This window comes from Anas platyrhynchos, chromosome 1, assembly GCF_047663525.1.
Source record: "Anas platyrhynchos isolate ZD024472 breed Pekin duck chromosome 1, IASCAAS_PekinDuck_T2T, whole genome shotgun sequence".
NCBI lineage: Eukaryota > Metazoa > Chordata > Aves > Anseriformes > Anatidae > Anas > Anas platyrhynchos.
This window is the reverse complement of record NC_092587.1, coordinates 175,465,726-175,493,002: the sequence shown is the minus strand read 5'-3', so window position 1 is coordinate 175,493,002 and position 27,277 is coordinate 175,465,726. Positions and strand designations below refer to the sequence as shown.

At 36.7% G+C, this 27,277-nt stretch overlaps 1 protein-coding gene across 2 annotated transcripts in view; it reads left to right on the top strand.

Annotated features, from left to right (window-relative positions):
- Positions 1-27,277, top strand: part of VWA8 (von Willebrand factor A domain containing 8) — a 188,459-nt gene that overhangs the window by 135,165 nt on the left and 26,017 nt on the right. For both annotated transcript variants that reach the window (XM_072032521.1, XM_027472319.3), the window contains exons 35-37: positions 39-237; positions 7,936-8,017; positions 9,768-9,972. In XM_072032521.1, coding sequence (XP_071888622.1) covers positions 39-237; positions 7,936-8,017; positions 9,768-9,972 — 486 coding nt within the window. The remainder of the gene's footprint in view (positions 1-38; positions 238-7,935; positions 8,018-9,767; positions 9,973-27,277) is intronic.

Genomic DNA, 27,277 nt, shown 5'->3' with positions numbered 1-27,277 from the left:
ATTTTTTTCAGTAGAATTTTTTTTCTTCTCTCTTGCAGTCTCCCAGTGAAGTGTACAGCTGGAAAAGAAACTCCTCTCTGAGTCGCAATGCTTCTCCTTCTGATTCATTTTATTATGGAGCCCGGAGGAAAAGAGGAGCTGCAAAACAAACCAATTGTGTAACTTTATTGGCTTCTAATCAAATAGTCAGAATTTTACCACCTGGAGATGTGCCTTTGAAAGACATTTACCCAAAAGGTAAGAGGTTCATATACTTGTGCTGCAATAACTGTACACACTTGTTTTTGTTTTGTAAAACTGCAATCACTTGTGAATTTTTACAAAATGTTTTCAAAGAATTACAGAGCAAGTATTTGAGGAGAAATAAGAGTATTTGCACTCATTTTGCCAATTTTAAAGTGTATTTGTATCTTATTAACATGCCGAACTGTACCTCTGAGGTATTAAACAGGCTACCTACACTGTGAATATGTCAGCAGATGGGTTTTCATTTTGCCCACACTGGGAACCATCTACAGGAATGTGATTGTTCCAGTTCAGCAATCAGCTTTGCAACCTTTGCTCGGATGCACAATTGTAAGACATGCCATATTTGTCAAACCAATCATCCATCTCGCTCAGCTTGAAGACAGACCCTGGCTCTGTTTCTAGCAGGGCCAGCAGGAAAGGTTATTTAGAGAATGCATGTGAGCCAGGCACTTTTGTTTCTTTCCTTTCATACTTGAGATCTCACCATTCGTTGTTGTTTTATTAGGGATGCAGCAGAGTACATCCCTGCCTTACCCTCTAAATCTTCTTTTATGGACCCATTGTGCACAAATTTGTCTGGTCCCTTTTTGAACTTGTGTGTCTCCACAGCAAGTTCGCAAGTTCACTACTCTCTGTCATGAACCGGTCTCCTAACAAGGTTTATCAAGTGCTTCACATTCTAGCAAGGCAGGGTTGGGTGAATAACAAATCTGCATTCATCTTGAACATCACCTACATGACTGTAAATTGCAGTTGCACCTACCTTTTCTCCAATCTGAAGAGACACATTTTTTTTTTACTTCTCATGTACAAGTCAATGAGCAACATTCACATATAGCAAAGCCATCACTTATAAGACAGGTATAGAGTACAGACCTTCAGACTTTTTTGTGCTGCCACAAGTTTTCTGTTACCATTGTATCTTTAGCTTATTCAGCCAATACCTAAATATCTGCTGATTAGTGCTAAGTAACAGTATTCATGAGTTTTGCAAAGGTCTCCAAGGGAAAATCACTATCAAAAAAGAAACCCCCAAACCATTTCTATATGGTAGAAGGGCAGATTTTTTGAATACATCAGTGCAAGAATCTATTCCTGCTTTGTACTATGTGAACTCTCTCTCCCAGAATAAATGCTTTATTCCAAATTAACTTGCTTTTCCAAAATAAATGATCTAATATATCTGCTCTCACTTAACAAAGATTAACTTCCCTGTGTAGAGAAACCCTTTTATTTATTGTTTTAAAAGAGTAGAAAAGTAATTGTCTGCAAACATTTATTTGAATCATAGAATCATAGAATATCCCAAGTTGGAAGGGAGACACAGGGATCATCATCTCCAGCTCCTGGCGCCACACAGGACCACCCAAAAATCAAACCATATTTCTGAGATCATTGTCCAAAGGCATCTTGAACTCCAGCAGGCTTGATGCCGTGACCACTTCCCTGGCGAACCCATTCCAGTGCTTGACTGCCCTTTCAGTAAAGAACATTTTCCTAATCTGAACCTCCCCTGATGCATCTTCATTCTGTTCCCTCATGTCCTCACACTGGTCACCAGAGAGCAGAGCTCAGCACCTCCACGCCCCTCATGAGGAAGCTGCAGGCCGCCATGAGGCCTCTCCTCAGCCTCTTCTTCTTAGGTGGAACAATCCTAGTGATTTCAGCTGCTCCTCACACATCTTGCCCTCCAGATCCTTCATCACCTTTGTTGCCCTCCTTCGGACACTCTTTAATAGTTTTATGTCCTTCCTACATTGTGGTACCCAAAACCACACACAATACTCAAGGTGAAGGCTGCACCTGTGCAGAGCAGAGCAGAACAATCCCTTCCCTTGACCAGTTAGCAATGCTGTGCTTGGTGCCCCCCAGAATATGGTTGACCCTCCTGGCTGCCAAGGCACCCTGTCGGCTCATGTTCAACTTTCCATCAATCAGAACCCCCTTGTTCCTTTCCATGGGGCTGCTCTCCAGCATCTCATCCCCCAGTCTGTGTGTATGTCCCCGGTTGCCCCTTCCAGGTGCAGAATCTGGCACTTGTTCTTAAATTTCATGCAGTTGGAGATTTTCCATCCCTCTGATGTGTCAAGATTTCTCTGCAAATCCTTACTTAGTATAAACTTCCTTAGTGTATCTCCAAGTCCTGCCTTCAGGTCATTTATGAAAACATTGAAAAGAACTGGCCCCAAAATGGAGCCTTTGAAATTTGGGACAATATTTGCCAGTTTCCAGTTGACAGGGATCTCTCCAGATTCCCAAAACTGTTGAAAATGAATCAAGAGAGGTCTTGTGATGACATCAGCCAGCTCTTTGAGTACCCTGGGATGAATCCCATTGGGCCCCATAGAAGTTTGCATCCAGATGGAGCAGCAAATCCTGCACAAGGTCAGAGTTAACTGGGAGTTTATTGTTTCCACAGTCATGGTCCTTCAGCTCAGGATTCTGGGGGTCCCAGGACCCAGCATCAATGCTGAAGACAGAGGCAAAGAAAGCATTAAATGCTTCTGCTTTGTCTGTGTCCCTACTTGTGTGGTGAGCATCCTCATTATATAATGGACCAATGTTATCTCTTGTCCTCCTTTTGCTGTTAACGTATTTTTAAAAGCCTTTTTTATTTTTCCCCACAATAATGGCTGGCTTCAACTCTAATTGAGCTTTGTCTGCACAAATTTTCACTCTCCAATGGCAAACAGCATCTCTGTAGTCCACCCATCTCACCCAACTTCGCTTCCAATAGTCTTTCTTTATCCGTCTAAGCTCTAGAAGTTCTAGAGAAGCAGTCCAAGTCTTTTAGTTTTTGGCTAAAAAAGCAAAGACAAAGATATAAACAGGACAGAAAATTAAAGTTGCCTACATTTGCAAAGAAAAGGTTAGCTTTTAAAAACTTTAGAATTTACTTAAAATGTTAGTTATAGTTAGCATGACAGTCTTGGAACTAATCTCATCACACTTTATAAAGTACTGAAGGATCAGACTGAGTCATTTTTTTTAAGGCCTTCACATGTAAAAACAACAACAATAAAACCTGATGTGGATGGTAGAAAAGTTCAGAAGTTAAATTTTCTGAGCTTTTGTTCAATTAGTTTATTAATTTGAGGGTGAGGGAGAGATTCAGTGTTTCCAAATGAGAAGCTGTAATTGACACCATCATTTTTAAGTCTTTTAAGTTGCTGTTGTAAATTAGCACTTTATAACACTGGATAAATATAATTAAAAAACAAAGGATGTCCTTTTTGAAGACTGGATATGAATGAACTGAACAGGTTCTCTGTCTGAGAATTGGCTTCTGTGTGGCTGAACAATTTCATGTATATCAGCTGAACAAGATGTTAACTTTTTTTCCTCAACTGTGGTGTGATACATGCTTATGAATAGTGATTGATGCCTTTAGATTTATAGACATTTTAATGCATTATAGGTAGTGAAGTGCTTTATGGCAATTTGAGTTGAAAGTTTCAAGGCCATCTTGAAGATCATTATCATTGATTTTTCTTTTCTAAATCATGTTTGAATTTATGAATTGCCAAAATTGATCTTAACTGAATCATGTTTAATATGACCTTACTGATACAATTAAATTAGACCCAAGCAAGACTCTAGGTATTCTATTCGATCACCTTTTCTTCAAGATTTCAGACATTTTCCATTTATCTGTTAATGGTCATTTTTTTCTAGTGGAAAGGAAGCTATACATGGAGTCCTATAGAGATCTGTGCTGCTCAGTGTAGTCATGAAAAAAAAAAAAAAAAAAAGAAAAATGAAAGAACAATGAGGTGATAATGTTTGCTGATGGTACTGGTTATTATTCACAGAATAAAGAATTATGGAGGATTACAGGACATGCGATGCTGACCATGTAATAAAAATGGCAGATGAAATTCAGTGTAGATAAGTATAATGTATGTGAAGGAAGAAAAGAAGTCTAAAATCTACGTCTAAAATGATGGGCTGATCATTACCTGTGAAATGAGCAGATCATTGTATCTTGGGAGCATGATTTTGGAGTCATGATACTTTTATTAAAATAGTCCAAATCTCAGTAGCAGTCAAAAAAGCAAATCAAATACTGAGAATTATTAGGGGAGGAACAGAGGCAAAAAAAAAAAAAATTGCGCTGTTGTGTAAATCTATACATTCTTAATTGTGTACGGTTGTGGTCCTCCATCTCAAGATGGGTGATACCTGAAATGGAAAAAGTTCAGAAAAGGGCAGAAAAGACCAAAATTGCATCAGACAAATCTCCTGAATTTTGAGACAGGACAATAAAGAGGCATATGGTGGAGTTCTACAAGAACATGTATGGCATGGAGATGTGGAAGAATGAATAATTTTTACACTTGGTACCAGAGTTAGCAGGCAGACACTGATAGTAGAAACTTCATCAAAGCAAACGAAAAGTGTTGGTTCTTCACAGAGTAGGGAATCAACCTGTGAAACCATTTGCCAAAGGATGTTGTGAATGCTGAAACATGGATTCATGGGAAAACTCATGGTATGTTACTAAGAAGACATAAAAATAGAGACAACACATCCAGCTCAAGAAGCCCCTGAATTGGAACTGGTTGGTGACTTGAGGAAAATCACCTATGTGTGCTTGCCCGTGGTTCTTACTCTTTTCAAGCATCTAGCTACACTGGAGTCAGGACACTAGATTGGAGGGACCTAGGATTGCTGTTGTTACAGCATGAATCCAAAATCTTTCCAAGAAAAAAGGGGTAACAGAAAGGAGACATGCATTCATGTGCTCTCTTGGAAGGTGAGATTATTAGGTACTAGTCCTTACTGTGACTATTTGATATTTGCAGCCCCCTCTGCTGGGCTACTGTTTCTTCTGGAGTTTGCCCCTCACCGGTTGACAGAATATTTAGTTGAGCGTACATCTAACTGCTACCAGTAGCTGCTTAACATACGGTCTGGGACCCTTGGAGGTTCTGTGTTGCTTAATCCTGAATTGTGCCACACAATTCATGGGGAGAACTTCAGACGTTCGATGATTTTCCTGTGCTGGTGTTTCTGCTTTGGAAACCTGTGGCTATTTACCTACAGGAGTTGTGTAAGGCTTTGCACATAAACCTCTGTATCCTTTCATAGGAGATGACACAGTGAAACAAAGGCGTCCTACCACACAAAACTGAGCATGTGGCAGTCCCTTGAAATTCTTGCATTAATGTTGCCTTTGAGAAGTTGTTCTGTATTCTGGCTTCAGCTTGCTTCTCTGTCAGGCTTTCTTTCTCATCTTCTTGGATAACTGGTCAGTTCTGGCACACGGCCTTCCATTTCTATTAATAATTCAAAGTGCTCAGCCAAACTCTGGTGCACTCCAATCTGTATTACCAAAACTGTTCTAGGAATAACAAGCAAAGAAATCATTTCCTTTATGTTTTATCGGAACAGTAAACTAGGGTAATTGTTATGTTTGAAAAGAAACCATAACAAGTAATAATTTCCCCAAAGACTGCCAAATAGATGTATGGCCACAAAATGTAAACTTAGACAAGAGTTCATGGCAGAATCCAACAACTAAGAATTAATGTTTATTCTAAAAACAAGGCTATAGAAATGAGGGCTTCTTAAGAGCAAATATTTACTTGGATTCTCAGCTCTTCCCATATATGAATATAAAATAACAATCTGTTACTGAGCGTGTATCTCTACTAGTGTGACAGTAACTGGAATGAAATAATGCAACACAATTACAGGAATAACCTCAGCACGTCATCTGGCCTACCTATTTGTAGAGGAACAGGATATTACATGTTTAGACTCTTCTTGACTAATGTTTTTCTAGCATTTATCTTAAAAACTTAATTTGAAAGAGATTCTAAAGCTTCCCTGACTGGCCTATTGCAATGCTTCACCCTCCTTGGATAATAAAGGCTTTACCTAGTATCCAGCCTGTTTTGCTGTAAATGAATCTGAATACTTCATGGCACCTCCGCTCAATCAGCATAATACTTCTCCCTTTATAAGAATATTTAAGATATTATGGTACATGTGCTTTATTTCTATAATCTTCTTTTTGGGGACCAAAAATAAAAATAATTAATTCCTTAAATTTGTCCTTACAGCCCATCTGTGCTAACCTCTTTGTCATCCCTGGGTCTTGTGTGTCTACATTTTAATTTGATGAGCTGGGCATAACTATTTTACTCCCTCCGTGTTCATCAGGAGGGAAGAAAATTGCATTTATTTAGATCTAATGTTCATATTATTATAAAGCCTGTGTTTTGTTCTCATGCTCTGGCAGCATCATAGCATCTATGTACTATGCACGTTGTTCATCACAGATCTTTGACTGCAGTTTAGGGGCCTGGGTTGAATTTAAACATTTAATTACCTTTTCTTCAGCTTCATAATCTTCAATCCTTTAACTTGCAATTTGATTTGGTTGATTTATGTTCTCTCTCTAATTTATTATGTTATTCTTTAATTCTTGTCCTATAGTTCTACCTTTTCCAGTTAGCATATCTACATGTTCTAGATCTTCACTGGAATTTTTAAATTGTATCTTATTCTCCATTACCACCCAAAAAGAGAGCACATTTTTTAAAAATGATAAACTCTAGACAAAATGCTCTAGACAGAATGCTCTGTGGCCTACAAATATATATTTTATCAGATTTTTTCTCTACTTTCAATGTGTTTTATATTTACATTTTTACAAAACGTGAGTAAATTCAGCAGATAAACTACTGTAAATGTGCATACTGTAGATACATAGGTATTGTAGATATGTATGATGTGCTCCTGTGGGTTGTTCTTTATACTCATTTGAATGATAGGTCCCCTTATATCTCTGATCTTACTGGTCTTTCTGCGTGCTGTATGCAAGCACCAACACTTCTGCAGGTAACATCAGCTCTCCTTCATTTCAAGGAGCTGAAAGGTATGTTGTTTCAGAAGGAAATCTAGACTTGCTTTCATCTAGTGACAATAATATTTTGTACCCGTGACATGCAAGGTAATTCAGTCTTGTGGTTTCTGTTCTGAAAAACTTTAGTTCCTTAATTTACTCCAGGTAGATGAAAGCCAACTTTAACTGGAAGCCACTTCTGAGCCCAGGAAGAGTGTACTCACATGTTTGTAAGAACCATCACAGGCAAGCAAGCACACACATTTGTTTCTGAGAGAGAAACCATAGTGTTATCTATACTCTCTCAAAAATGGAATAGTAAATGCCTGATAGTCTAGAGTTGTTAACTGTGAACTTATAAAACCTTTGCATATTGAGAATCTACCTGATTCAATTTCAGGCAGCAACATTTAGTTTAATATTATTGAGAAATTTTCAAGTGAGAATTAAAAGTACAATGTTTTGAAATGTTCCTCAATATGCTTTCTGAGACAGATGTACAGCTGACATTATCTTCAGTGACAGATAAAAGCTGTGAATTAAGGATTGCAGTAATGCCTGATTAGTGCTTTTGTGAGTAGGACTATATTTATGTGTAATTTTTACATTTGCTATACAAATACATTGTTCTTTCATAATTTGCCTGTCTAGATGCTCACTATCATAACAGTAACATGGCTCGGTGTTTGCAAGTCATAATCCTATGTTGAATGTAAAAGTTTATCATTTTCTGACAGGTACTGTATAATGAAATGCCTAAACTTAATCTACTAAATGCAAATGCAATAACCAGTTAATCATGCAGCAGGAAAATAACATTTGTTTGTTTTCAGATGTCACTCCTCCACAAGCTGCTGGATACTTAGAAGTAACAGATCTTAACTCAAAGAAAATCAAATACATTGCTATTCCGAGGTAAGTTATTTTATTGATTAGAGAAGCCTGTGCCTTACAGGAAGATTAAACAGAATTTAGTCTGCCATATTACTTCAGAACAAGCAATTATTTCTTGTGATGTGGAAGGTGAAAGAAATTCACACGTACCTTGTAAAATAATGCAACTATTGCAGCATATTTTTGTCAAAAGTTTTCTGTTTTCTACATGATACCAATGAAAATGTGACAGTTCATTAGTAAATATGAAAAGCAGCTTTATCTTCAGATTTCAATTCCATACCCTTTGCTTATTACCTGTCTTCACCCACTTTATCTCCTACCCTTTTTCATCTTGTTTTGCTATTTTCTAGCTTTTTTTTCCTTTCCTTTTTTTTTTTTTTTTTTTTTTTAATCTTTCAGGTCTAACAGGCAGAATGATCCAGTACTAGGTGTCAGTAAACCAGGAATCAAGGTCCAATATAAAGTTGACCTGGAAAATAACTTGAGCTTGTTTATGTTTTAGATCTTCTTTTTGAACATACATTCTTTCATGTACAACTATCTTGCATTGTAAACAAGTGTCTTGTACAATACATACAGGTAGCCAAAAGATATGGTTTCTGTATAGTTTTAATATCTGTCTCTCACCATTATAGAGCATATTTGCAAGTATTTTGCAAGTTGTCATTTTCAACTATAGTGAAGCTTTTTGTTTTAAATGGCATTCTTAAATGTCCATGTTTAAAGAAAACATGAAAACCACGTCAGAGAAATAGTAGAAAATGACACCTTTTTTCCACACTGAGATGTTATTGGAAAGTACAAAACTAAACTTCAACATCATGACCCTTAACCTTGTATGAGGATTTAAGCTCCTTATTGCAAAATAAATCTGAGCAGAATTTCAGATTAAAAAAAGGTACTCAATTAGGAACAGATAAGTAAAGTGACTTCATATAGATGAATAATTCTAAGCTAAAACCTAAAAACCTTTCTTCCTCCTGGCATAGTTATGCTGGTCAAATGCTAAGGTAACTCTTCTTCAGTTTAATTAGTTCATGATAATTTCAGTCTTAGAGGTGTGTAAGTAACTGCTTCCTTGCTTGTCTAAATTATGAATTGTAGTATTAATTAATGGAAGTTGCAAGTTATTATGTGTGTGACTACTAGTACTGAAAAAGTGCAAATAATCTTTCCTACTTTAACCAGTTTCCTTTCCTGTTATGTAGCTATTAGACCCCCATTTCAGCAGTAAGTTTTCGCCTGTCAGTTGACTGTTTATAACAGTGCTAAGATTCTCTGCACATAAAGCTGTGCCATCTTTAAATGAGTGTTTAAATTTTCTTCTTTTGTTAAAGCACTTCTTAAAGCTCTTGTTAAAGAGAGGTATTAGTTGGTGCAGAGATATTTTCCTTAGTGCCTAGGTCATGTTCTTTCCTGTATCTTTTTTAGTTTTGTATTTTTCTATAACACATTTTTAATTTTCTCATGTTCTTTGTAGTTTTTTGTAAAGACTAACTTTCTTCAGATAGATGAAATACAACAGTGGACTAGGCAATGTGTTCCCTTTTGGCCTGGTTTTTTACACTGCTTTTGTGAATAGGTATCTATCCCAGTCATATCCAATTTCAGTAGGTGGAATCTTTCATATAAAAGATCTGCAGGGCTTAGTTAGGGTCTGTCATGGAGTGAGGGTACTAGTTCATGTAATTGCACCTTAACTAAAGGAATGTTCACCCTATTTTTAATTGCAACTTCAAGATTGATCACACTCTCTCTTGTTTTTCAGCTCAGGATCTCTTTCTCCATATACATCTTGGCTGTCTAAGATCTCAGATGCTGATGCCCTGTTGGCACCTCTGGGCAAAGTAGGCTTGGTTAGTGTGGACATGGGAGGTGGTGTGAGGCTTTGGGAGACAGGACTCGACAGCCTCCAGCGCTCGCTGCAGGACTGGAGGAACATGATCGGACAAGAGGATGGTCGACCTGTGCAGGTAGGTGTTCACAAAGCTGAAGTGAAAAACATCTAATAAAATGATATAAACAAGTTTTCAGTCGTGAGAGGGGTCAAGGGAGTGCAGTGTAGAAAAACATTAAGTAGAAATATGCCTGTAAGAAAAACTGAATAGATGTCTTCACTGAAAAAAAAAGAGCAACCCACACAATAGCTAATTAGAAAGCTTATTTGTGACCCCTGTAATTAAGGTTGCTGAAATTCTCTTTGTCTTGCAGTGTTTGTATTTTTGCCAAATTCCAGTACATTTACATGTAAATTAATTCTTTATCTCATGCTGATTTTTAACTGCAACTTTCGGAATAGTGAAATTAATGTTTAAGGGAAGCATATACTTTTCAAGAGTTCAAATAGTTGGGAAAAAAAACAACATTGCATTCATACTTTAAAGAAGTACTTTAAAGAAGAGCCTTGAAACATAGATGGAAAGATGCCTTGAGTTCAGAGTATTGCCGCTGGCAGATTTTGAAAATTGGTAGAAGGGGTAGAAGAGTTACAAGGATTTCGGTATGAATATTTAGGTAGATATTGAAAATACACTGCATGTACATGTATGCTGTGTGTGCATGTATACATGCACATTAATGTACTGCCTAATGTGTAGGATCACCATTGCTACACAAAGAGAAAATTCAGGGCTTTTCAATTACATCTTTAATTTCTGTTAGTGACTGGGAAGGGTATCATTCTTACTTTGAGAACTAGAGTGTGCTTTAGGGAGGGCTTTCCTATTTTTGGCTAAGGAGATCCTTTATCTACAACTGGGATTATTTCTGTTTCATAAATGTCTATAGTCACTTTCACTGTACATTAACATGGAATGTTAATGGAATTAATGGAATGGAATAAAATGGAATTAATCATCTCTAAATTAATCTCTCTATACCATTGTTTACAAGGTATCAAGCTATCCCAAGTGTGAATGAGATTTGTTAGTCAGAAAACAGCTCTTCTTTCACTTTCTTTTCCCACACTGAGCTCCCTTTCTACAGGATGTTCTGCAGTTATAGAAGCTTGTGCAAGAGCTGGCGTGTTCTTGTTATTGGACATCAGCAAATGTCTCTTGTAAAAGTCACGAGAAAAGGAAACTGTTATCCAGAAGCACATTTGTGTGGTTGCTTGTTGCTTTATAAGTGTGTTTTTTTTTATTTCCTATGTAGTAGCGTTAGCACCATCTTATGGTCAGATATAATCAGTTTACACCAGCCCAATTTGGCCTGACTGATAAAGTTGGCTAGTAGAAATGAAAAGATAGGAGGAAAAATTAAGAGCTTTACTTGTTTTTGATATTTTTTTTCTCTTTTTTTTTTTTTTTTTGAGTAACAGTTGTAATCTTATCCAACAGTATTATTGTACTGTCAATCATAGCCAACTAAATACTAGAGAATATAGGCTTGGAAAGTTACGTGTCATAAGAAAATTTTAAGTTATTTAGCTAGTAATGTCAAGTAATCATTTTACAAAAAGCCTCAGAGGTTTTCCTGCAGTCATAAAGCAATCCAGATTTGTAGTAGGATTTCTCTCTCCTGACAGTCTGTATTTGGTAGCTACAGGGTAAAGTCTTCTTAGCATATCTGTCTTCTTCGCTCTGTAAATACAGGATATATATAGCTCAAGTGGGTGGTTTGTCAGAATTCAAAAAGGCATATTATTTGATTTGAACTAAAGGGCTGAAACAAAGCCTTCTATATGCTCTTTGAACTTACACAATTATCACTTCTGTTTCTTTACTGTTGACACTTTGCTTTAAGTGGAAAGATAATGAGAGCTAAGAAACTTTTTACCAAGGCGTTTCAGAGCAATAAGCAATAAATTCTTACCTTTTATTTTATGCACTTCTCTGATAAGATAATAGGTATGTAGTTGTTGTGGAAACAACACTTTGCTATTTGGAGATGAAGGCTTTCCCTCTTAAGTCCATTTTTCAATGGAATGAAATAGAAGCAGTACTTGACATAGAAGCAGTACTTTATTGAAGCATTCATCTCTAGAAATGAAAGGATACTGTTAGCTTGAAAATATATTCACGTAGATTCCCTCTGTAAGGTAAGCTTAGCAAGAACTCAAGTGTCTCCTGTTCTAGTGACAATTACTTTACTAAGAAAGCTGCAACTAAATATTTCCTGATCCTCATGTTTACAGAATCAAGGTGTTTTGCATCTGCATACAGCTGCAGCTCCATTCATTCAAGAGTATGAAAATCACGTTCTGTATAGTGTTTCATGCTCAGATTCATGTTAAGTATCTTGGGGTCTAATGAGGCATCTCTAATTCCTGAACTAAACCTATCATTCCCAATCTTGTAGCATACGCTGACTCCAGAGAATTGTCAGTGTTTCTCTTCTCACTAAAATGCACTGCCCCTGATGAATTGCTGTTCCCTAGCAGCTACTGTTGATGCATCCCACAAAGGTAATACAGGCTTAGCAAAGCTTATTAGCCCAACATCCACACTTTCACAGTGATGCTCTTACACTAACATGTGAGACCTGTCGAGATGATTGGGAACCACTGTTCTGGAAAAATACACAAAATCTTTCCAAAGCTTCCCGACGTTTGAAAGAAAAGTGGATTACAGGGCTTTCAATAAAAATGTAGGTGCAAAGAACTGGAAACAAATTTTCAACCAGTTTTCAGTTTGAACTACTAGTACTATCTTCCAGGGTTGCATTTTGTCTTTCACAAACGCATTAGATCTCAGAAACAGGCTGTATGTACATAAGCAATGAAACAGAGGAAAACGAACAGCTGTTCCACTTACACTCAGTAATTAGGCTCCCATGCTATAATGTCACGGCAGTCTTCAAACTAGTCAACATTTGTTTTGTCTTGTTGATACACTCAGCAGAGTTCAAACTGTTGAAGTCTTCAGGCTACAAAAATAGTTTTTGGAAATATGGTTTAGGTTTATATTAATTTTTACTTGTACAGGCTGGTCAGAAATTGTCTTCATTTATTGAAGTTTTAAACTCAAAGAATGAGTACAGTGTTCTGAAGTGATTGCATTGCAGTGCCTAAAATACAATATATAAATTAAACACTGGATTCTCTGAAGTTATGAACTCTACTTGAAATCCGTAAATTGTTGAGCTTTTTCACTGTTTGGTGTTCTTGGAAAACAAGGTCATATCATTATCAAATATCTGAAAAGAATTTGAAAGACAAATAAGTTTTAAAATCTTCCTCTCAAAGCTTCATGGTAATAGGCAGACATCAATAAGCTTGTGTTATACATCAAAGGCGTATTGATAGAAATTATAGAAAACACTTATTAAATTCTGATATAGTTTGGCCGTTGTTTTCCAGTAAGCGTTATTTACTGTTGTGTCTAATCTAGTAGAGTACAATGGTTATATAAAAATAATGAAAAAATGGATCATTTTGAGAGATTGCAATAGATAGTAAAGAATCGTGCCCTTTAGGCACCTGAAATCTCTGCAATTAAATGTTTTTTTCATTTACACGTGAGTAACAGCAAAACCATTTATTTTGTATTCATTCCACTTAATTCTCTCTTTATGCTATGTAAAGATCAAATTCAGGATGCCATTGTTTTCAAAAGTCTCAGGACAAACCCAAACCTGTTGAATGCATAAAAATGTACTTGGTCAAGAATAGAAGAGTTGGACTGTAATGAATGATGATGTTTATCTGAACCTCAGAATGGAATCACAACTTTATTGGCAATCCTTTCTGTAATTTTGTTCTAGACAATATCACCACGCAAAATGACATCCCAAAGTTGGGTTAATCTCTTGTTATTTCAGTCCAACACTGTACAAAGAAGTGATCTGATTGATAAAAAAAAAAAAGTTGTGATCTGGGATTTCTTAGAGTTTTGTTTTGCTTTTTTATACATATTTCTGTTATTTGATATAGAGTAGTTTGGGTTGGTATTAATTCCAACTCCCCTGCCATGAACCTCCCCCTAGACCAGGTTGCTCAGAGCCCCATCCAGCCTGGCCTGGTATATTCATGGAACCTGTGACAGATGCAGAACCTGTGACATACATGAGATGAGTTTTTGAAATTGCAGTGCTCTGCCGTTTGTGGCTATATAGGACTTCAGTGGTTGCACAACTCCTTGATTCCAAGACCTGATTTGAACAAGACGCCTGGAAATGTCCCCACCTTTTTTAACTCATTGCTTTTGTGACTTGACCTGATCTGTCGATTCTTCAGCAAAAGCAACGGAGCAGTTAAGTCACACTGTATTTCACAGCATCATAAGCCTTAGATGTTTTTCTGAAAGATGCCTTTTCTGAATGAATTCAGAAAAATCCGTAAATTAGAAGAAATCTTTGCTTCTCACCAGTGGTTTGAATGACAAATGCACTAGTGACAGTTCTGCAGTACTGTGTATAAATTCAAGGAGTACTGGCCCAGAATTATTTTGTTCAAACAGGTCCTAGTGGTGGACGGCTCAACATGGCTTGGATGTATTTTGGATATGTTTCAGGCTTTGGCACTGAAAGAATACATGAATGAAATGTATTTAAGAGTAAGGAAGTCTGTAGACAGAGGTTCTGGGAGATTTCATTCAAGATCATCTGCCCTGGGGAACTGACTGAAAGAGCAGTTTTCTGTCAGAAATGAGTGCATTTATTTTAAATTGAGATTCCTTTTTGCACTAGCTAGATGTGTATTCTTTTGGTTCCTGCTGTGAGTAGTTAACATTTTGCTTACACAGTATTTTCACAAGGCCTGAATCCTCCTGCCTATCTAAAGGGAGAGGTGAAGAAAATTATTTCACAGTCCCTTACACTTTACCATTAGCCACCCCTAACCATTTAAATATCTAATTCTTGCAACATCTGGAGCCCGTAACTGTTATCATTGCTTTACAGAGGAGGGACCTGAAACATAACAAAGGCAGATGACCTGTTCAGGTTCACACTCTACATCTGTGATGCACTGTCAGAGGTGGGATAATTGCAGAACACCCATACAAATATATAAACATTCTTTATAACCGTGTTGATAAGCTGAGTATTTAAAATGTCCTTGAATGCTGCATTCACTACAGAAATACCTTAGGTTGGACAAGAAGTTGCATATAAATGCAGTGCAGCCACCTAAGAAAACAGATGTCAAGTCTCTATAGCTCAAGGTTGAAACATGCTTAGCTGAGACATGTATAGACGTATTCAGCAAAGCTCAAGAAATGCAATATAGAGAGTTTTTTCTCAGATTGAGGTGGCTGTCTTTGCAGTCTTATAGCTGCAGTCAAAAATGATAACAGAACACATAAGTTATTCGATGTCCTGTGAACAGCTAGAAGACAAACATATTGTTCATGTCAGTAATTTAAAAGTGCAATGTATATTTATCAACAATAACTAAAAAAAAAATAATGTGTGTTTTTTTTCATGTGTCTAACTGCTCATATCATCCTTGATGCAAGAACTTTTTGCTAAAAACAGCATTTTAATGAGTTCAACAGCCCTCAGTAGCAGTTTCTTTTGCAATCCATCAGTTTGTCTTTAAACATGATGAGAGCAAAGGCAAATGTTGAGTAGTAGCTTTTATGGGATATCATTAGAAATGTATTTAAAATGTGTTCCTATCCTACCTAGACTACAAGTAAAGCCTGAGTTGAACTGGATCTGAAGCTGAGTGCATTCTTACAGTGATCATCATAATGCAAAAAAATGTACGATTTATGGATGAAGTTGGAAGAAACACAATCATGGTGTTAGATGTGTGTTCACACGCATATATATATTTACATATGCCCAGATGTCATACCTGCACTTTGACTCTCTTAAATTAGAATTATTTCAAGGGATTACCATAACTTCACAGTCCTTCAGGACTTCAGGACGTATTTCATAATGAACAAGAACTGGAAGTGTATTTAGGGGAAGAGTTTTCAGAGCAGTTTAGGAAAAAGACCTAGGAATCCCTATGCTACACAGCTGGACTGGCCTCTAATTGTAGCAGGGAGCAGTTCAGGTCAATCATCATGAAATACTGGAGACCATCAGGAAGGAAGGGTGATACAAATACATTGTCTAGTAAAATCTACAGAGGAATTAATTAAAAAAAAAATGTGTAATGCGTATTAACAATTCTTGCAATTAGACTTTTCCATTGCATGGCCAGAACAAGGGCCAAGTGAGGTGATAAAAAAAAAGTAGTAGTTCTTTTAGTCCTGAACTAGCTTCACTTGATTTTTTGAAGAACTGTTAGATTTGTTTCTTTCACTTCCTACTGATATTATGGAACAAAAGCAAACTTGTGTAGTTATCTTTGAGTTTTCATAATATGGTGTGGGTACTTCCCTTAGCTGTTTTTGGAAATCACCTGTATAGCTGTTGTGGAAATTAAACTTTATTGCTTATACACCATTATATGTTATACACCATTATATACATATATTGCTGCTTATACACTAGCAGCTTGTGTAGGTTGCTCTGGGTGTGCTTGGAAACACTGAAGAGTAACAGAAAGGATGAGTAGCATCCAGCTCCAGACCTGTAGGCATTTCAGCATCTATTTCTGAGCTAAGCATCCCATAAGCATCTGAGCTCACCTCCATTATTACCAAGAGAGCCAGAATAGCTCACCTTGAAGGAGACACCTGCATTTGTGTAGCCGTGTAGCTCCTCAAACACCACGTACTGTAATGGTATGCACAGACACCTGGCTTACCTGGCACATCCCTACCTTTAGGTGTCTGCAGTCTGGATCCAAATCCCATCTTCAGTATGCAAAGCAATACTTACAGATTTAGGGATATGGATACCTAGAAATGGAAGGAGATTTCCCTTATGCCTTTTTCTCTTCTTTGAGCTGATGCCAAAAAAATCCAGTTGTCTGATTCTCTGCCATCTTTGAGCAACAAACATCTTACTCCCTTTCCTGAACAGTCTCATTTATTGTATTTGTACTCAACTCAACTATTCATGCACAACCATACAATGACTTACCTTTCAAGGGAATTAGTATTTTTGCTTTTATCCAAATCATTCTTTTTTTTCTTTTGATTTTCTGAGGCTTCAGTTTGTACTTGAAAATTTAGGATAATGAAAGTTCTCCTGATCAAGTTTATTTTTAAGGTTGGGTGTTTATCTTAAGTATAATTGATTCAGGAATTTCAGTGTTCTGAACTTGTTTGTATTTACTGCTCAGCACCCACTTTAATTTAATTTAATTTAATGCTGTTTGTTTGTTTGTTTTTTCAAAAATGCCATTGTACTTTAGCACATTTTGACAAAACTCCAGCCTTTTGCTGATGTTAAGACTGATCTGGGCAAAACTGCAGTTCCTGATCTGAGATAAAAGCATAACCTTCAGCAAAGCGTGGTCCTCACCCCACTCAATACTTCAAGTTCTTATTTTTCTGCTGTGGACCAGGTGGCTATTCTGGCCACATGAGGGCATCAGTGAGCCAATAACAGTGATTTTGGTCACCTTAAATATATAGGTCCTAATTTCGTAAATTATGAAAAACATCCGCAGAGGAGTGTTTTCATAAATACAGAATAACCATATGCCAGCATTCTGCTGTCTTGCGAAGGGTCCTGAAAAACTTGAAATCCTGCAGGTAATAGTGTTACCTAGTCAATAACTGGATTATAAAATACGGGATTATAAATCAATAACTGGATTATAAAATAATTTGGAAGTGTTTGCAGTGCTGAGATCCATGAGCCCCAGATACTCCAGCCCCAGCTGTTCATTGCCCTTTTGCAGTTCTCAGTGGGGTGGGTTTGGGGCTTCTTTGCCAGGCATGGGGCACGGTGTGGGTTTAGCTCTGTGACCTTTTCCTGGGCTGCATGATTCATTCTAACAAAGTGGGAACAAGGCACTGAGTATGGGGAAACATGAGCCTAAACAGCCAGGGACCCATGGAGCTTGAAAAGTTCACCTCCCTAAAATTCTCCGCTGGGAAAAGAAACTCAGATAAAGGTCATCAGTTCTCTGTCAGCTACTTTTTCTCATATAAATGTCCTCAGCTGGAGCGAGGCACTTGTCAGAAGCACTATGCAAACGCTTCTAAAATACATTCCTTTTCCTGAAGCTCTTCCAGCCTAATTAGAGTGGACAGACAAAGAGGAGGAATGGAAATAACCTTAGCTTCCTGTTAGAGCAGGCTGATCCAGGACAAAGTTCCTCTTTCTTCCCCTGGACTTCCTCTGAAAGACCACAGTCCTCTTGGGAGAGAATATAATACCTCAGCACAGCAGCCTTTGAATCTCCAAGTCTGCAGCAGTGCACATTGCTGACTTACATGCTAGAGCTCCTAACGCCACTGAAATCCTGCCACTGAAATCAGAGCCAGGCTAATGATTCTGCTCTTAGGAAACTTGTTCTCTAATTAATGCGAGGACAAATACTGTGACAATTGAAATCATCTGGTCTGTTACGGTGAGGCTAAATATTCCTTTAGAACCCAAAACAACATAGTTATCTTTAATAAGTTATATTTCTGCTTCTTAAGGACAGATTTGACAAGTCCTAGATCTGTAGAAAATAAAGCTTTTCTGCTTTCACGTGTATTTTTTTTTCAACTTGGTTTTGACCGTGCAATATCCCTGCAATTTTCTATCAGAATATTCCTTACTGTCACCATAATCCATTTCTCCCTTCTTTCTAGTTGTGTTTATATACTCCAGAAATCAAATTCAGTGTTCTCCAAGTTTATTGATGTTAGGAGGTGTGGAATAAATAACCGTGCCAGACACTGTCTGCTCTGATCACATTTAGTTGTTTACTTAAAAGATGATTTCATAGTTGAAAATAATTGACATGGCAATTTTCAGTAATAACAGATGAAACTGGAATTTCCACAGGTGTTAACATAATGGAGGATCTTTTAGATAGAGAAGAAAATATATGAAAGCCTATCATTACTTCATGTAGTTTATCCAGCCTTTAAACCGCAAAGTATGCAATCATGGACAGTAGATTGTAATGCATCCACTGCTGCAGAGTTTCTGAGCTGATTTTTAGAGTGACAGCATTTAGGTCAAGTGAAGACCTACCTACATCAGCAGTGGCTGCATGCTATGTAATGTTCTTTTTATGTTGATTTTGTTTTTATTTTACAAATCTAAAATTTTACAAATCTAAAGTTGTGATGCTTTGAGTGGGTTTGCTATTTGAGACAAAAGTTTGATGCCTGTATGAATTTTAAAAGCTACTTTTCAAAAGAAATGTTCCTGGCAGTCAGATAATGCATGAAGCTTCATTAGTTCATTCTGAATTCTTGCAAAGTTTTGCAGACAAGATAGAAAAGTGAAGCAAAATGAGTGACTAAAGCCTATTAAATGTATTTTATACTGCAGTGCCACTAATGTTTTTTCACTTCAGGATAAAACTGAAGACAGAGGGAATTGCATACATGATTATTGTCTTCTTGTCTAATAGTGAATATTCTTTTCTGTGGAAAGATGGCTTGTGGGCTCAATTTTGCATTGTTGATATGAATAGAAATTGTGCTATTAACTTTTAGAACATTGAAAAAAGCTGTATATGATACAGTACAAGTAAAAGTAGTGGAAGCAATTAGAATTTTTTTTGCTTGTTTTTGTGTTTCTCTCGCTTGTTTTATATAAACAAACTATAAATCTGATTTTTTTCTGTCTTTGGTTGAATCAGTTTTACAATGGAATGCAAAAACAGCATGAAACAGGCAGATTAACCATTGATTTCCTTGATTTGGAGCTTTCACATACTCTTTGAGAAAATAGTACATTTATTTACTCCTGATATAAAAAAATGTACTGGAGGAAAGGAAGTGACTTGTTAAATAAAGCATAGGGTAACGCTGAGGTTTTAAGGTTGTTGATGGGGCTTAGGGAGGAAGCTAAAACAAAACAAAGGTTTAGTTTCAGGGAAAATCACTCGTTTGCACATCTGCTAAAATACATTCTGCATTCTGTGGAAAACATTTCCTAATCCTTTGTGCCACTGTGGGTTGGATTATTTAATGCCTTTTTCACCTGGAGAATAGTCATGTTCCGTTACAGGCAAAGTCAATCTTCCTTCATAACAACGTATGGTTGTGATGAAGGATTTTCCAGATTTTGGTGAGCAAATCAGTCTCTCTTAAATCACCTGTAGGACAAAAGTCTAAGATATATTCGGTTCTTTCCCTGCATGATCTCCTGACGTATGACAAATCTGTGTCCACAGTAGTGATGAAGGAAGAATGCTATGTAAGAAAACGTCAATAGTTTAATTGCTTTATACTATTTGTTATGTTTTTTTTTAAAATTTATGTAAGGAGCTGGAGTTCTTTTTTCTTTTTATTCAGAAATTGCTTATGTAAATGGCAAATGGTACATATTCTTCATTGACTATAACTACATGTTTTAAAATACTGTATATTAATGACAAGGCAAAATAGCACATTCATTCTTTCCCTCTGTGTCCCAGGTATGTTAGGAGAAGAGTGATTATCTTCAAATTTGTATCTCAGCAGGGTTTTTCCCTTTATGATGAAAAGAGTAAGAGAAGAATGGAATCTAGGTAGTCTAGAATCTGCCTATACCTGTCTGCTTTCCTTGGATGTTCTAATCATGTAACTAATTAATCTATTGCACATGTCCTTAACTTGCAATAAACTAAGCACTTAAGTAATGTGAACTGTATTGCACTTCAAACCTCAATGCACACATTCTTTTTCCTATTTTCTTTCAAAAAAAGTAAGAAACATCCAATGATGCGCTATTATTACTAATAAGTGCTTGTGAAAATAATTGTTTGGTCACCTTAGCTTCTTCTTTTTTGAAATCTTCCTATGTAAATATTCTCTATAGCTGTAAATACTGCAGATTTTGCTTGCTTGTGTTTTGTAAACAATGTTCTGCCTTTTTGTGTGTGTATGTTTAGTCTATATTAAGCTGTAAGTCCATCTATCTCGGTTATGAAGATGCAGAATCCTGTAAGGAATGGCCAGGTCTGTTTTACCCGATAGGGTAAGAAAAAATTAATTTGGGGAGGTTTGAGGATACAACTGTAGTCTTTTTTTTTAAAGTACAAATTGCATCCCTTTACATCTGTGGGAGGTTAGTCTGGAAGTCTGAAATTACTTTTCCTGTTTTTCTCCCTTTTTAAAAGTTGTACCCAGAGTATTAAAATAAGCATTGTACCTTGGGTAAGGGGACTAGATACGAGTTAGTACTGGCAGTGCCAGGAGCATTCACACTAACAGAGGAAATTTCTGTTGCCCTGTGCATGAGGGAGCTCTCCTCCATTAGAAACCAGTGTTTCTTCACCAGTCCTCAAGCAGAAACAGGCTTTTGTTGCTGAGAACATTGCAAAGGAGCTTTTCTGGCAAGCACTCCTGAATGGGAGGCACTGACACGTCTTTTGCCTTTCAGGAATTTTAATGAAGTTAACCAAATCAGAATGCTGAAGTAAGCTGCTGTATTAAAAGGCCATTTACTCTCTAGCTGATTTACTGTGTTGAACAGAAGCAGCATGTCATGTGCAGGGTAGGGCAACAGGAATGGCTCCAACAGAAAAATCAGTCTTCACCAGAGATGCATCCCAGACTGCATCAAGGAAAAAGTAGTTCACATTTTACTGAAAGCATTTATTACTTTCCTATTCATAGCTAGAAGTAATTTCAACCTCATCTGACCTCTGCTTACAAAGTCTCAATGAAATTTCCTAACCTATAACCAAGAGTTCTTTTTCTGAGAGCTGGTAAATCTAAGTACGTGCTCTGCCCCTTGTTTTAGGGAGTATACGTCTTACAAGACTGTAATGGAGCTGTGGGCATCTAAAATATTGAAAGTTGTTGGTTATATCTCCTGCATGAAAATCCCAGGAATAGAGAGAGTTTCAAGTGTGAAAATCCAGGAGGAGATGAGATTCGCTATCTCTTTCCCTGTCTCTTCCCCAGAGATAATTTCTGGTGCTTTAGATTTCAGTTTATTTTAACAGACCTGAACAATAAGAATGTATGGACGTAAAGAGCATAGGTGAAAAGATGGTAGACTTGAAGATCATGAACACTGCAGTTTGAAGGACTGAAAAACTGGCATACTGAATTCTGTATTTTGCTGACTAAATTGGACAGACAGTATTATAAGCATTCTAATAATAGGGAAGTTTGAACATTAAAATATGTTCAGTCTAGATGTACTTTGAATAGCTTATTGAAAGCACCTCATAAAAAGTCAACCAATAGAATAATTTTGTTGTCATCAGACATGCTGAAGACTGGCTGTTGTCTCTTTTATTATGTTTGTTTTATTGGCACAAGCAAATTGAGGGCAACCAATGCTTGCTGAGATACAGAAATATGTAGTCAGGCTACTTGGGACTGCCCTTGAGGTATGGAAGCTTCGTTTTAGAGACATTTTTTCTCAGTTTCATTGCAATGCATGAATAAGTTCACTGAGTGCTAAAATATTGTTAAGCTTTCTTGTACAAAACCAGCTGAAACTAAATTTGATAATGTTGAGAACAATTTTACTCATACTGCCTGAGAGATTTGTTTTAAGGTAGGAGAGTAAAATGAATTGTGAGCTCAAAAAGAAAGTATGTAATTATGAAAGCACTGCATATGTTGGAATGAAATGCTGATGTAAGCGTGGGACATAATCATTTTAATAATAGACTAAAGCAGGCCTCTTCATAATTCACACATTTTTGTTAATGGGTTATTGCAAGCTGCTTTCTTCCCATAGTTGTGACAGTATCTTGTAGAGGCAAGGCAAGTTGTATTTGGGTCAGCTGTGCAATTCTCAACAAATTCAGTCTTTTACAGAGGGATGAATAAAGTATTAAAATTGGGCCTTGCATTCAATGATGTATGCCAGTGATTCCTTGCTCTCCAAGAGTTTATTTATTAAATCGGATTATTTCACATCAAAATCCAATAAAATGCAATCTCCCGTTTGCTTACGTGGCATGAAAGTAGTTCTAGATCCACTTCAAAACATAGTTTAAGATTTGGTTAGTACAAATATAAATTCCCTTTAATTCCCGTAGTCTGCTTGGCTAGCTGAATTCTAGAAAAAACAACCAACCTTTGCCTCCTCTTCATGGTGACCCCTGTCACAGGTCAGGATGCATTTAATAGCTGTTCAGCATAAATGCAACACAGATGTGAAACACCTGGTTTCATTGCGTTGCTGAGTGCATTAAATCCTGTAGCTGGCTTCTCTGGGCCTGATTGTGTTTTTTACATTATTATATGAAGGATGATAAGACTACTTAGTTTCCAAAGTGAATTTGTTTCTATCAGCTACCCTTATTCATTTGGCTCCTAGAATCCCAGTGATATCCAAAAAACAAATGAAGTGTAACCGTGTAAAGCTGTTTGGCGTGCGTTCATGTATCTTAGAAGGAACTGACATTGAGCACGTAGTTCAGATAATGTGTATCTCTTGTCCAATGTAAAATGAGTGTTAAGATCTATTCATGCCTCACTGCCCTTGCTGTAGGGAGTGAATGAAGCAAGGGGCAGGACCAGAAAATTAAGTCAAAGCATTAACAATTCTTGGTATTTGCTCTTTTCTCTTCATTTCCTTTTCTTTTGAGCTCTTTCTTTGTACCATTGTCCTTTCAGTAAAAGCCGTTCCTTTAGCATCTTTCTGTTCTTCTCAGGTTTTGTTTGTTTGTTTGTTTCATTGATTTTGACCTACAGAGTCTCCATCCACAAAGTCCTCTCAAATGCACCCATTGCCCACTATGTGCCTGAGAAAATAATAGAGTTAAAAAAAAGGAGAAGATTGAAAACCAGGGACTAAGATCATTGATGATTATTGGAAACATGGGCCTTGGGCTTTACAAAGTAAGATGAGAGTAACGTTTGTATCATAGAATCATAGAATCATTAGGTTGGAAAAGCCCTCCAAGATCATCTGGTCCAACCATCCCCCTACCACCAATGTCACCCGCTAAACCATGTCCCCAGGTACCACGTCCAACCTTTCCTTGAACACCCCCAGGGACAGTGACGCCAGCACTTCCCTAGGCAACCTGTTTCAATGCCTGACTGCTTTTTCTGAGCAGAAATGTCTCCTCATTTCCAACCTGAACCTCCCCTGCTGCAACTTGAGGCCATTCCCTCTGCACTAGTCCTAGCAGAGTATGGCAATTCTGCTTCTTGAAGAATCTGCCCAAACACACAGTGGAATATTGCTTTCCTTCTCTAATCATGAATCACCAATATATAAACAATTTTAGATAATGCACAATTAAAACACGCATGCAGAGTTTTGGAAGTGGTGGTTATTTTGGAAATCAAATGGAAGCCTTAGAAGGAAAGCACTATCACTGTTTTTCCAGCTATTCTACTCTGACCCTTACCTCATAGCTGAAACTCAATGTTTCTAAACTGAATTCATCTGTTGTTTTACAGAGCTGTAATATCCACAACAGGCTGCATTAGTACTTCACAATACTGAATAAAGCCTTTCAGTGTATATAAAGCATATAAAGAATGCACAAGTTTCTCTTAAAAGGAGAAGCCTAGTCAAAACTCTTCACTGAAAGAAGCAAAATTGATAAAAATCTTACAACAGATTTAGAAGTTGAGTATGCAGGAGGGGATTGGTCAACTTTTGAGCAAGCAGTTTATATATGTATTTGGAAGATACCCAACAGAACAGTAAGAGAAATCTTAGTAGTTTTAGAAATTCCAATCAGACAAGCTTGGAAAAGTTAGTGTAGGTTTCTTCAATATATTTGAGCTTTTCCTGTGTTTCCAATACTTGTTTTTCTTGTCTTCCTTCTCACTCCAGGCAAAGTAGATTTTTCTTCCTGTCTTTCAGCTTGCCAGCTTCTGAATAGTGTTGGATCCTCACCCTTAAATCTACCTTTCCAACAGTTCTAACATCAAGAATTCCTTCAAACCTCAGAGGGGTGACTTATCTATGGCTTTTCCATCTCTTTATACGTCATGCTGAAGAATGTACAAAGTTGTCCAAAAGTTTTTTTCTTTTTTTCCTCATCCTTCCTTTGCTTTCATGTCCAGACTCAGTGATTTACTGTTTTATTGTTTCTAAAATATATCTTCAATTATTTTTGTCTGCTAATCTAATTTTTACTTTCTAGAAGAAAATAAAATAAAATAAAATAAAAAAACAACTTTACAGCAGAGAGATGTTGTTAATTGTAAAATTACCTTGAAACTCTACTGTGGAGAGAGGGATGATGAGGAGAAAAAACAGATAAGTCACTAATGGCATTACCTAACAGCTTAAAGAAGAGCTGAGAGGGTATATCCAGAAGTTGTTGTTGTTGTTGTTTCTTTGTTGTTGTTTGTTTGTTTTTTTTTCCAAAGTCTCTACAGTTTGCTAATTTAACATAGTTTCTAAGTGTGTGGTAATTAAAAAAAAATAATAATTACACAAGCAATCCAGCAAAAACAAAAACAAAAAACATACTCCTTCTGTGTGCACAGATGTTATTTAAAAAAACAAGGAGATGTGTAAAACTGCTGGAATTCATTGCCTTCATATTTATACCTCTGCTGGTGTTATTCCATTCTAGTTTCCTTAAATTTTCAAATATTTTACCCACCAGACTACTAACTATATAGAAAAAAATTAGTAAGGAGGACACATTCTTAAGCTGTGATAGACTGTACCACTTGTCTCTCTCTCTCCCATGCAGGTTTTTTTTCAAGGTTTTAATAGAAATATAATGTAGGATGCTCTGTTGTCCTTTAAACAAGTTATATGTCATTTTAAAATAAAAGATCTTCTGTTAACCACATTCTGTTTCAAAGTTAAGAATACCTACTTTAATCAGATCAAAACTGTTGTAGAATGTATATATATCTTTGAAACCTAATACATATCTACTAGAAATATGTGAACAATTTATTATATTTGAGAAAATTATGTGAACAGCTTTTTTGTCTACTGAACTTTTCACTGCTAAAATTTAAACGGTAATTGTATTTCAAAATAGTAAAATTTATCAGTAGGAAAACTTGACAAAAAGAGAATTTGGTATCTGTTTCACAAACTATGTTTGCCTCATAGAGCTCTCCTTTGCAGAATTTCGTGCGTTTTTCTACAAAGAACCTAGAAGGATGCAAATGTAAAGGATTTGCCATCATCTTATTGTTTATAGAATATTTTGTTTTGATTCTTGAAGCTGACACTACAGCTTTGATTTTATGATTTTACATTAAACTAAGTTTAGTGGGTTACGTTCACCCCATTGTTTCTGATAGTTTTGAAATCTACCAGTTTTACAGAAAAAGAACTGTTTATTTTGGAAGAAATCTCTTAAAGCAAAAAAGTATAGACCCCTAAGGGTAACATGCTGTTGTGGTTAAGTGTCTTTCTTCCTATACAAATGTTAAATTAATGTAATTTAACAGATTAGATCTTGATTTTACACTAATGACATGGTTCACAGAGGATGTATTGTACCTCTTTGAATTAATATCAATTCTGTAAAGTGGAAGTAAATTATATTTTGAATAGTTGCCAAGAGACTGTTGTTAGAACACATGTTTTCAGTTCAAAAACATGTATGGAATTCATGTGAGTATTAAGCTGGGTCTACAAGACAGTGAACTCAGGAATTAAACTGCTATACGGTTCCAGTGAAAACCCTCATAAAGCCAGTGAACTTTTGAGAAGGCAATAAATTGTCATTAATGGGGCATGGAAATTCATCAGAGATATAAATGTATTATGGTAAATGAGAAGAAAGTTAATCTACAGAGGTTAGATATAAAGACATCGCTTTTACATCTGTCATTGAATTTCATATAATAGTAAACTGGCATTAAATTATGGAAGTGTAGTAATTGTAGGGCAGTTTACACATGAATCATTGATTCACTGCATGACTCAGAGTTTATAACAGGATAAACTATTTTTACCTTCACTCACCCGCTTAAATCCAACCCCAGCCTAAAGTGACTCAGTCTTGACCATCTGACAGCTGTTGAGCCTTTGGCGGTACGGTAAATTGATGGGGAAAGTGCTGTCACTGGACAGGCATTTGCAGGAGAAAACCCACTGCTATAGATTTGTGGTCGTGGTGGGGAAGTTAAGGATTACACGAGCGTGTAATATGAGAAGAACATGCCATTTATTTAGTCACTGTTCACGGAAAGATGATCAATCTGCCCATCAATAAAGAATGTGGAGCTGGAGCTGGGTGCGCATGAAATTTGTAAATTGGCTATACAGACAGGTGTTGCCTATACTGCAAGAAGTGTTCAGACAGCGGATGATCCTGTTTACAGTGGAATTTCAAATTATGTTAGTCATTATCAATAAGCACTTTTCTAGCATGGACAAAATCTGAATGTGCTGAGTGGTTTAGATGTGTATTCTGAGATCTGATAT